Source organism: Globicephala melas, chromosome 14 (genome assembly GCF_963455315.2).
Source record: "Globicephala melas chromosome 14, mGloMel1.2, whole genome shotgun sequence".
In the NCBI taxonomy this organism is placed as follows: domain Eukaryota; kingdom Metazoa; phylum Chordata; class Mammalia; order Artiodactyla; family Delphinidae; genus Globicephala; species Globicephala melas.
In genome coordinates this window covers 14,642,811-14,655,436 of record NC_083327.1, presented here as the reverse complement: position 1 = coordinate 14,655,436, position 12,626 = coordinate 14,642,811, and the positions used below count along the sequence as shown (strand labels likewise).

Here is a 12,626-nt window from a genome sequence, read left to right as displayed (position 1 = left end):
TAAATAAATTTATAAAAAAATAAATTAAATAAAATATATGAAAATATCTTTATGATCTTGGAGGAGGAAAAGATTTGTTTAAAGTCACAGAATACACTCACCACAAAGTAAAAGACTGATAAATTAAAATGCATAATAATTAACAATTTCATCAAGTCTTCACCACATAATAGGAGAAGTTACTTGTAAAATATATACCCAACAAAGGAGCTGTATCTAGATCATATTAATGTCTCCTAACATCAATGCGAGAAAGAAAGGAAACCCAATGGAAAAACTGGGGAGGCTTGAACAAGTACTTCACAAGAGGATACCCATATGGCCGATGAACACAAAAAGGCCTTCAGCATCGTTAGACATCAGGGAAATGCGCATTAAAACCACAGCGAGATATCACTTAGCAGAATCAGAATGTTTAACATTAAAAACCAACAATAAAAACTATTGGGAAGAATGTGGAGCAAGAGTAACATAAGTGCTGGTGAAACACAACACTTTGGAAAACCGTCCAGCACTATCGATGAGACGAATATATACAACGTCCTGTGACCCCACAGCCCCACTCGGAATACACTTGACGGAAATGTGTGTGAAAGAAATGAAAGCATTAAATTAGGTGCCAGGTCAGTACTATAAACAAGAATTTTTGGTAAATATGATTTTTCAATCATATCCGTTTGTAATAGGTGCCATGAAAATACAGAATATGAGTTTCCCCCAATTACTAGCAAGAGGAATCTATAGTTGGCCCTCCATACCCGCAGGTTCCACAGGGCTGACTATACCACATCAATTTACAGAAGGGACTTGAGCAACCACGGATTTGGGCAGCCGAGGGGGATCCTGGAAACAATGCCCTGCTGATCCGAAGGGGCGCTGATGTTCCCAATCAAAATAATGGCCGCCCAGTTTGCAGGGATGGAGGGCTTTCCTGTGACATGGGACTTTCCGGGCTAAAACCAGAAAAGTCCCAGTGTTCCTCTTCAGTCCAATCAAAAGAAAACATTACACCCAATCTGGCAAACTTTCTCTGGACAATGGTCATCCAATTCTTGATCCCATTCAAAAACCTCTGATGGTGCTCTGACATCTAAACAAATAAAAAATTTAAGCCCGACATTCTAAGTCTAACTAGTCTTATCTCCCACGTCTATACTACCTGTGTTACAGTTTTCAGCATAATTGACCATCTTTGTTCCTAGAATATTTTATTCTTTTGCTTATGTTACTCCCTCCATCTGAAATACTCTATCACTGCCATTTCTTCCTATTTAAATGCTAACAATGCTTCACGTTTCTTCTCCTCCACAAACTATTTCCTTATTTCCCCTAAACCGAATTAGTTCCTCAGATTTCTCCTTGCACTGAATCCTCATAGCATTTTATTGATGTGGTTCTCATGATACTCTATATTCTACCCAGCATTATATTTATCAGCAGATGTCCCACACTGCTTGGCAATCTCCTTGGGACCCTGTCTCATTCATGTATATATCCTTAGAACATGCACCACAGTACTCATATATTGGAAAAGCAAATGTTTGACAAAAGAGGAAAGGGAGAATTATCATAGAAATACAGCCTCTGCGTCCTTTCCAGAAAGTATTTATCAGGCCAACTGAGAACAGTAACTCCGTGCCACGGTATTTTCCCTCCAACCTTCCTTTAATGCACCTTTTAGGCAAATAAACTTTCTTTGCTATACAATTGAATACTTTTCATACAATCTATAAAACTTAACTGAAATACAAGATAAAGGGACACAGTCATAGGTAGTCTTACATGGCAATTGTTAGGTGGCCGGTCAACTTTCACAAGTACAAAGTGATTCTCTTAATTAAAGAAGTAGTCTGTTTTGTCACTCTTACCTTCTAATTTTGTTAGAAGGCTTGATTCACTTTTATTCTTCAGGGTTACTGAATCAGTAATAAGTTCAGAACTCTTCTCATCTGACATCTGAGGTTCCTTGGAACGAATATTTTTAACAGACTACATAAAAAGAATAAGATTTGATTGGATTTTATATAAAGTCTCATCAACGGAAGTAGTACTAATCTGTCTTAGTGTTCAGTATACTAAAGTCTCGCCTATATGAAAAGACTGCTAGAAAGATTATCTATTATACTTGCACGTGGACTCACGTGCAAGGAAGATAACTTCTTGAATTACTGAGTAGAGCAACGCGAATGGCCACAACCATAAAACTGGCCAATTTACTTTCAATAGACATATTAATCAAATGGTAAAATTTAGTCACTTAAAACGAGAGGTTGGAAAATTTGAATCTAACATAAAACACACTTCATTATTTTGTTACTGTGATCATATTTTATCACCAAAAATAACAGCACTGGTCAAAATTAAGATTTGCATAAGTCTAAGACAGTATTATTCTAAATCCAGAAAATAAACTTTTGACACAACTATGCACTATTCTCTAAGATAACTGTAAACTAGTTAAACTCATTATTTAAAAGCAAAGACCATGAAAGAGAGAGACAAATTACAAGGAATCGAAAATCAAAAAGACCTACATTGTGATGCCAGGGGTTTAACTCAACTATAGTAACAATAGTATAACCCCTAAAAATCAGTGCACCAGGGATTAAAGCTGTTTCCTGTCTTTGAAGTTCACACATCTGCCATATCAGGACGCCAGGATTATCTAAGCCCTCACCTCTGCCCCATCACAAAGCCACTCCCTCATTTTTGTCTAAGATGCCCTGCCAGGTCATATGATTAAACACACCAAGAAACAAAAGCTGGGGGGCATGGCTCGCCCCACTATTCCCAAATCCAGGCCAACTAACCTGCTAAAACACTATATAATAATTGCTAATTCAGAGTTACCCCAGAAGATCGCTGATCATTGCCCTACCACCTCAACTGAGGAGAAACAGTTTAGGACTTATGTGCCACTTCCCGTCAGTGGTCCAGCATATCTTGGGGCTTCAGGAGCACTGCTGGAGATACATAAATCATGGACTCCTTTCCCGGAAAAAGCTCCATGGACCCTGGGTCAGGAACCCTTGCTTCATGGAAAGATTTAAAAATGGACATACCGTTAAATGTCTCAAGTCACTGGAATCATTTCCACTTGATTTAGATCCAGAAACGACTGTATCTCGGCATTCTGATCCAGAGATCTGTCTGTTACCCATGAAACAAAACAATCGTAATGTTTAACCTGAAATCAATCATTTCAACGAATTATTTTTTCAATTTTAAAGTTGACTTTTTAACAATATGTACACCTTTTAATTGGAAAAATCACTTGGAAAGATTTTTTTAAATAAATGTATGAATGTATGTATGTATTTATTTTTGGCCGTGTTGGGTCTTCGTTGCTGCGTGCAGACTTTCTCTAGTTGCGGCGAGCGGGGGCTACCCTTCATTGTGGTGCGTGGGCTTCTCATTGCGGTGGCTTCTCTTTGTTGCAGAGTACGGGCTCTAGGCATGCAGTCTTCAGTAGTTGTGGCACACAGGCTCAGTAGCTGTGGCACACGGGCTTAGTTGCTCCGCGGCATGTGGGATCTTCCCGGACCAGGGCTCAAACCCGTGTCCCCTGCACTGGCGGGAGGATTCTTAACCACTGCGCCATCAGGGAAGTCCCCTGGAAAGATATTTTTAAAAATAACAAGATTCCAGTATAAACGTGACTAAAGTGCTGGGCAGTGATAAAAGTGAGAGAGATGAGTAGTAAGTAGGTGATTGCCTACCCTGTTATGTAATAAGTAACAGCTGGAGTCAAGGTATGAATGTGGGAAAGGACAAGGGAAAAGCAGTATGTAGATCAAACTACACTTCAGGTTGCAAATAGCTTAAGGATAAGAACTAGGGTGTAGGCCCTCCTGTGGGAGACTGCCTAGCTCACAATCTATCAAAACAAGCACCAAGAAAATGGCTGGCTTGTTTATTTTTTTGAGTGGGAGAAAATCTCCTAAGCTAGCACTTGAAATGGAGATGACAAGAAAATAGTCATAAGATTTTGGAGCTTAACCTTGACATCCAAAATGCTCTTTAATATCAATGTTCAGTCAAGCCCTAAGTATAATAAGAATTTAAGTATAGAAGACACCAGCTAAAAACAAACGGTTATATTTCTAAAGTTTACTTGTAAAATGATTTTCTAGCATCCAAGGAGCCTTTCCCATTAGAAATAATGTAATGAATAGTGGTTATAGTTAAAAATAGAGTAGAAAAATGAGGTCCCCTAGCTAAGCTGGAATACGAGATTCTCAGTTTTCAAGTTGAAGGAAGGAGAACACATTAGATGTAGTGAACAATACTTCATCTCTACCTACCCTGCCCCACTTCTTGAAGCCCTAGGCTCAGAAGCAAATGAGTGGGGACTTCCCTGGTGGGCCAGCGGTTAAGACTCCCTCCCAATGCAAGGGTTCAATCCCTGGTCAGGGAACTAAGATCCCACATACTGTAACTAAGCCTGCATGCCACAACTACTGAGCCCATGCACTGCCAACTAGGGAAGCCTGCATACCGCAATGAAGACCCAGCGCAGCCAAAATAAATTAATTAAAAAAAAAAAAAAGAAGAAGAAGGGCTATGCTGACTGTAAAGTGAGGTGCACATGTAAAAAAAGAAGGAGCAAGTGAGTGAATTAATCATCTCTCCCACTGATAGCTGTGCCTTTCCTTGAACTAGCTGCAAAAGAAATTGTTCCCAGACCTCCCTTCACCCCTATGGAGACTTCCATACCCACTAAAAAGAGTCTTACCAGAGAGGCTACCATAAGGGAGAAATGTTCAAACATCAGGAGTTTTTACCCCAGGGCTGTTTGCATAGTCTTTTTAAGCTTCGTGTTGACTTAATCTTTTTTCCTCTGTGTTTCCTAGTTCTTTAATAGTTCTTTTAATGAATATTTTAATGAGTGCAAAAGCAAAATAAAGTCATATCTCCCACTCATACTAAATAAAAATGTAATCATAATTACTTTCACATAGTAAAAGACTTTAAGATCATTCTGCCATCAATCTTCAAGTTTTGAAACCAAATTAAAAAATTAAAACTCAAACATACCTTTTAGTAAAAGGTGGTGCAACTGAAGCATCTGTCTTCTCATGGTAATCCGGGCTACTTAGAAGGTTAACTGGGACTCTTCCGAACGGGCATGACTAAAAATGTTTTGAAAGATTAAGTAACTAACTAGGAAATAAGTATAGACCTCACCACTACCATTTTAATCAGAGTTAAAAATAACTTACTCGTTTAGCTTTGTTTGTTTGTTTCAAAGGATTTCGATGGCCTATCTCTGCATCTTGAGGGGGTATGTTCTCCCTAAACAGAAAGAAAATAGTCCTGATTTTTAAAAGAATAATACTGACACATGCATTTTCATCAACTGTTAAACACTGTTATTATAACATGAAAATATATATGCAGATGTATAAATAATATAAATGTAGGACGAGCATTTAAAAAATGGATTCAGTTTCCTTACCCATACAAAAACCTGGCTTTAGTCTGTGCTCTGGAATCACAACTGATGTTCCTATTCGGTAAATGTCCAAGTGTACTGGGGAACGGTTCTTGCACATTTGATACTGTAGATGCTGTAAACATTTGAAATTGTAATTAAATTTATAAGGACATAAGAAATACACAAAAAAGTAATCTCATAAATAAGAATGTTTTAAAAGTCAATTCATAGTAAATATTTGTCCCCAAATAAGATATGCAGACATGAAGATGTTATGAAGATAATTCTCTACCTATACTTCAAAACTATTCCATAATTATATAACTGTTTTCTCAAGAGTAGACACATTCCTTATTTCTAATAGCAAAAAGTCATTCTCTCGCCTAGATCAAGTTTTTGTTTGTTTGTTTTTAACTGAAGTATAGTTGATTTACAATGCTGTAATAGTTTCTGGTGTACAGCAAAGTAATTTATATATATATATTCTTTTTCATATTCCTTTCCATTATTGTTTATTACAGGATATTGAATACAGTTCCCTGTACTATACAGTGGGACCTTATTGTTTTAGATCAAGCTGTTTTTAATGTGTTACCAATTAGAGTTTGATTAGGGAAAAAAAAATTCCAACAAGAAAGTAATGACTTTGTTACTTCTAAAAGTCTTACCTCCTTTACATCTAAAACGTAATCTGAGATTTTGATCATTCTAAATAAATGATATTTTTCTATAAAATATTATCCTGAATCCTTTTTTGCAGGACAAAACACCACAGAAAAGTATTAGCACACACTAACGTATTTACCTGATAAACTCTTCTTTTCTTCCTCTGAAAGCAGCTGCTTTTTTTGAAGGTTTAAATTCCGAATGGCAATTTCCAGCATTTCTAGGGGTACTGCTCCACATTCCACAGCTTTATGAAGAAGTTGCTTACTTTTTTTGAAATTACCTAACAAAGTAAAAAATAATCGTCATTTTAATGCAGCAACCTTTACTCCCCAGAGGCGTATTCATCAGGACCTAGGAAAAAAATTGAAAAGTCTTAGGCAAAAATGTTTACTCCAAGGCTCACGCACGTTATTCATAAAAAAATAAGCAATTTCTCACTTCTGATAACAAGTCATGTCAAACAGTTTACTTGTGTAAGATGTAACTGATGTGATTATGTATTGGTTTATTGCCACGGTCCATTTTCACAAGTAAAAGAAATGTTAGCAAAGCAGTTACAAAATGGGGGCAGCAAAGGTCAACTCAAACAGAAACTTGAGAGAATTTAGTAAAAGGGAAAACTAAGCCTTAGATGTTGCAACAGTCTCAAGAGCATCAATCTGTTACAACACAGCATAATAATTATCATTTATAATAACATTTAGTCATTAAGGTTGACACCTTTTGCTAAAGGGAATTCCCATCAAAAGGATTCATGTGAAAAAATGTAACAATAAAGATTAATCTTCAGCTACCAGACTTAGCTACACCACCCCCAAAATGCAAAATAACTGAGAAACTACCAAAATCACCTTTTGACTACAGATAAATTACCAAACAAATTTTCTTTCAACTGCAAACTTACCCAATACATTTAGTTTAGAATTTCATTTATAAATATTAAATGTATACTTCATGTATGTTATGAAGTGTGTTAGCATTTTTGGGAGCCACTAGGCTATGCTATGCACTTGGCACTTGGGTGTAAAAATGGTTAAGAGTCAGCCTCTAGTTTCTCACAGTTTACAAATTTTAAGAACATAAACATATTTGATAGAGACTAAGACTACATTTATTCAGAGTACTGAGATTTCATATATTGAGCATTTCAGGATAGCAAAAGAAGAAAGAAAGGCTTGGACAGGAACTAGTAATTAGGGAGCTTACTAAGGTCATAGACCCCTTTGAGAATCTGATAAAAACTATGGAATGTCCTCCACTCCTACAAAAATACACATACACACCAAAAGCACATAGGACTTTGGGGATTTTGCATTTTTCCTGAAACCCTATTCATCAACCTTGTTCAAAATAATCACAATTTGGACCTTGAGGTTACTACTACATCCCAGTGGTACCAATGAGGTTTATTTCTTATTTACAGATAATATAATTTGAGATTTTCAAAATTTGTATTCTAAAGATATAAGTTTATAGCTGCTGTGGATAGGCCATAACACCTCAAAAATTTTAAAAAGTAGAATGAAGGAGAGATAGATGATCTTAAAGGCCTGGCCATACTCTAACGAGCAGTGAGTCAGTTCTCCTAGGCAGGAAAGGGATGATTTTTTTTTTTTTTTAAGTCACCTGATAGTGCACAGGATAGACCAGAGAAGATGCTTCAGATAACTAGGACTCAGAAATCATCTGCATAAGTAGAAGTTCAGGATTTGAGTTTATACAGTGCTTTTCTCCAACCTCGGTCTTGGCGAACACTCTCTAAGGAGTTAGCCCTGCTTTGGACACGACTACAAGGATTCCGGCTGAGCCAAAAAGAAAAAATGGTAATAATATGTGTATTACTGGTGGGAAATGGGATCAGGGTTGGAGCAGCAACAAGGCAAATGGAAAAACAGGAAAACATGGCCAGAGGGCCAGCAGGATAGATCCAAAGGCCCCAGAAAATGAAAGGAGTAAAGGCTAATGGCCAGGCTAAAAGTGTCTGAGGAAGAGACTGCCCTTGTTCTATCTAAAATGTCCAGACTAGGGAGAACCAAGTGAGCAAGAAATAAAAGCTTCTACAGCAGTTTACTTTTTTTTAATTGAACTACCAATTAATGCTACAATTATATTCTGATATATATTTTGGTGCTATGACACCATCGCACAAGATAAACTTATCTAAGCTCTGGTTTAAATATCTTATATCCTCATCCCAGAAATACTCAGTAAAGAAGCCACTTTCCTTTAGATGTTTCCTGAATCTAATAGCACACACGTGATGTTCATGCTTATCTTCCTGGGTTACTCCTCACAAGTGGAAGGTCCAGTATGACAAATATTCTCCACATGTACACTTAGGTAGCATTCTTCCCCCATATTCCCACCTGACGTTTTGCCTCATACTTCTATTTCATACACATGATTTAATATTCGAATGTACGTTACAGTAGGAAGTTATCTTCTACTTAAAATTCGGACTTGACATTTTCAGATTACCTTGTGATAGTTCAAATTGTGCAAAAGATATATGCACGAAAGCAAATTTCTTGCAGTTTGCTCTGGCCATCTGAAAGTAGTCGCGTGCGTCATCTGGCTCTTGAATACTGAAATAAAGATTTCAGAGTCAAGCTTTAAGAAAAAAGACACATTTGCCTAAGTTTGATAACTCCTCATTCTATTTTCCAGAAGACACAGGATATTGTTCTTTTTTCTGTATGTAAAATTAAATAAGTTAATTTTTACAATCTTTTTAGGCAGAGTCTAGAGTATGTAACTTTGTGGAAATATGTACATAGTAAAGATAAAGAAGGTTTACATTACTCACTTGTTAATTATAAACAAAAGGATTTCGTCAAAAAATATTAAATTTCTTACAAGTAATTCTGACAACATGTTTTCATTTTACCTTTTGGTGATGTAGTTATGTGTTATGTAATGTAGTTAGCTAAATGCAGTTAAAATGGTAATACTTACGCTTTTAATTCAGCAAATCTCACTTGAATTCTAGCAAAACTCTCATTTTGGCCATATTTATCTGGAGGAAGTGCTTCAATTGCTTGATTGTAACGACCAATCAATTTATTTAAAAGGGCATCATTTAAAGGGACACTGTTTTTCTCTAGTTTGAGCAACAAGTTCAACCAGTCCTCTGGGTTGTTTGCCATCATCATAATTTGGTTAACAGTTCCCGAGTTATCTGAACAGGGGACAAAATATACCACAACAGAGGAAAGACATAAAACAAATGCCAAATTGCACTTTTCTTTCAAATTACAGTTAATCACTGATACTCTCAGTATGAACATACACAAACTCCCTAAAATACTTTTTTAAAACTTTAACAACTCATGTAAATATAAGCAAACTTATTTACTGTATATATATTTTTATGATGGTATACTGTACTACAAAAAGCTATATATTTTGAAGGAAAAAAAACTTGGAAATAAATGTTTATGAGGAGCTTTAGAAAACCATATGCAGTCTAAGAATATTGTATGCTGCAGCAGCATAATTCTACCTTAGCGTCCTAACGATGCAAAGAAAACCTGAGCCTCTCTCACCACCACCAGTACCAACTTTCTTGGAAAATTCTTCATGTTTATTCATTAAAAATTTAGAAACTTACTGCCCTAGTCCTAACATAACCTTTACAACCTTATTGATCCAACATTATATCCATATTCCTCAAACTTAGTTTTAAACCGATCAAACAAAACCAATTTACAAAAGATAAGCAACTAGTATGGTCATTTTCCTCTCCCTCCAATTTACCCACATTTCTCCAAAATTTTCATGTTGTTAATCTATTTTTAACCTTCTTTAGTGTTACTAGTTGTCCTGTTCAGGATATTTTAGTCATTATTAAACATTATTAAATTTAGATTTCTCAGAGAAACTATCGTTCCTTCTATTAGTTTCAGTTACCTTCAACAAGGGTTAAATATTTGCTTTTACAAACAAAATTACTGTTTCTGCTTTTTACTAAAAAAAAAACCAAAAACCAAAAAAACAGATTCATAACTTTGTTTTTACCCTTAAATTTAATCTGGTCTGATCTTAACTTCATTTTCAGTTTTACCTCCCATCGCCTTCCTAACAAGTTAGCCTTCAAGGTGTCTAAAAAAAGGTCTTTGAAGATGTATTTTTCATACCCCATTCTCCCTCTGTTAAAACCTTAAAGCATCCTGTCTTATTGTGTTAGTATTCATTCGATGTCAAACAGATGTTACAATGCAGCATAGTAGATACTAAATTCTTCTCATCTAGAAACCACGGTTTTAATCTTCCTCAGTATCATGTCTTACATCCCAATTATCAATATATGTTAAGTATTCACAGTTTTGAGCAACTAAAGATTTTAAATAAGGACTTATCTACCTTGGTGTACAAGCTTTGTTACCACTGTTTAAATACACAAAGTGTGGTGATAGAATATCACCATATTAAGAATTTGCTTAACACCAAAATGATCAGTTTCTAAGTGGTTTCAAGTGAATATGACCTGCCATCATGACTAGTTATAGGTTCTTCCATTTGCTTTCAATCCCTCGTCCACTTAATGGTTAGTACAGATACAACAAACTTATCCAAAGGTCACTTTTCAAAAATCTCAACAATCTAAAATATAGTAAAGAATTCGGCTTCTGAGCTAATACTTTTCATAAAACTAGGGCATTAAACTTTGGGCACTTTCACTCATTCATCATTCAATAAACATTTAAGTACCTACTACTTGCTAGGCATCATTCTTAGTTCTGCAGACACAACACAACAGATAAAAGCCACACCCTCAGAGAGCTCACTTTCTAGTGGAGGAGAGAGACAATAAACACATGAGTAAATGAGATATAAAGTGATTAGTGCTATAGAGAAAAATAATACAGGGAAAGGAAACAGGGGACACACACCCAACCCCACAGGTTGCTATTTTAAATAGGTGGGTTAGGGAAGGCCTCGATGAAATGACATTTGAACAAAGACTTGAAGGAGGTAAGAGTGGGCAGGTAGCTGGGGAGCGGTGTTCCAGGCAGAGAGCAAGGACGAAGACACTGGGATACGAGCTGGTCCAGCACACAGGAGGCATAGCAAGGAAGCTGCTGTGAGCAAGGGAGAATAGGAAAGGCCAGGAGAGTAAGAGGAAGATTCTTCAAATCAAATACTGAGTGTTTAACCTTAAACCTGTACATCCTTTTATTGAGATTGGTGAGGTTTTCTCAGTTTGCAGCAAAAAAAGGAATGGAAAAAAAATGGCATACCTATTGATAGCAGGCATATCAGCAGAAATGAGAGCTGCCAATAATGGAAGAGTTATGAAAATTACCTCTGAGCACACTGTAATATGTGATGTTAAGTGTCCTTTCTTAAGAAAGTGGAAAATTGTGGGAATATTTCCACACAAAAGGGTTAAAACATAAAATGTTTGTGCTCTAACTGGTGAGCGTCAATTACTGAGAAAAGTACACCATGTGAACACCCAGTGGTTAACATTTCCTTCCTTTACTGCAGAGGTATTCAAAACAAGGGAACTCACCTGTAGTATCAGCAGAGGCTTTATTCAAGCTTAGCTCATCAGTAAGGTCTTCGTTTTTAAATTTATTTTTAATATCTCTCACTTTGTTCATTATGGAATCAATTGTCAATTCTCTGCCACTTAAATCCTCAGCCTCCATTTCTAAGGAAAAAAAAAATCGAACTATTCAGAATTCCTATTTTTACTAGCATTAAAGAAAAAAATGTTGCAACTAGCCTTTTAGAACCCAGGAGACTAAAGCATTATAAATATGAATATCTCAACACAGATATTATCAGGGTAGTATTTATGAAGCTATGTGCACAAAAACAACAGCATGTCTTTGTAATCTGCCCAGCAAGGATTCCAACACGTAAGTCCACCTCTTCTTTCCACCAGAACGTCAATGAAGCCATTGCACAACACAGAAGTTGCTGCCCCCTTTCAAACTTTCCATTTTTCTTCTCTGCCTTCCTTTCACTCTTTTTCCAGAATTATTTTCTCTGGGCCATCTGCAAATTCAGTCGTTTAAAAAAATGTGATGGTATGTTTGCTTGGATTCTGGTAGTGACATATAGGCATAAAAAAACCCTTTTGGTAGTGAGAATAACCATTCATTTATTCATCTGCTTTATGTCAGTAAACCTGCACATTGCAAGTGCTTTCAAAGCATGATACATACAACATCACTGCCCTTTATTGATAAATGGGGTATCAGCAGCTTGTTCTTGTGCATATCTGGCAGAAACATGATGTGCTACCTTAATCATTCTAATACCAAGAATCTACTGTATTAGTACAGTACTGAGCACTTGCTCATCTGCATGGTGTTGATGTTTAGTCCGCAAAGTGTCCGCAGTCTTTCTTCCTGTCAATCTCATCTTTGTGATTCTGAAACCCATCAATCCAGTAACCCAGGGCCACTGATATCAATGGCGCCCCAACCTCGAGCGTAACAATGAAAAAGGGGGATAAAGCGGGCAGCTAGGTATCACCCTTGAAGCCAGGTTCCAAAGGTAACTGTCA

The 12,626-nt window shown here is 36.5% G+C and overlaps 1 protein-coding gene across 2 annotated transcripts in view; it reads right to left on the bottom strand.

Annotated features, from left to right (window-relative positions):
- Positions 1-12,626, bottom strand: part of TTK (TTK protein kinase) — a 69,454-nt gene that overhangs the window by 29,164 nt on the left and 27,664 nt on the right. For both annotated transcript variants that reach the window (XM_060283545.1, XM_060283546.1), the window contains 9 exons: positions 11,622-11,762; positions 9,062-9,284; positions 8,585-8,691; positions 6,243-6,386; positions 5,459-5,570; positions 5,223-5,295; positions 5,038-5,132; positions 3,063-3,150; positions 1,869-1,989 (listed from right to left, as the gene is read on the bottom strand). In XM_060283545.1, the coding sequence (XP_060139528.1) occupies positions 1,869-1,989; positions 3,063-3,150; positions 5,038-5,132; positions 5,223-5,295; positions 5,459-5,570; positions 6,243-6,386; positions 8,585-8,691; positions 9,062-9,284; positions 11,622-11,762 (1,104 nt within the window). The remainder of the gene's footprint in view (positions 1-1,868; positions 1,990-3,062; positions 3,151-5,037; positions 5,133-5,222; positions 5,296-5,458; positions 5,571-6,242; positions 6,387-8,584; positions 8,692-9,061; positions 9,285-11,621; positions 11,763-12,626) is intronic.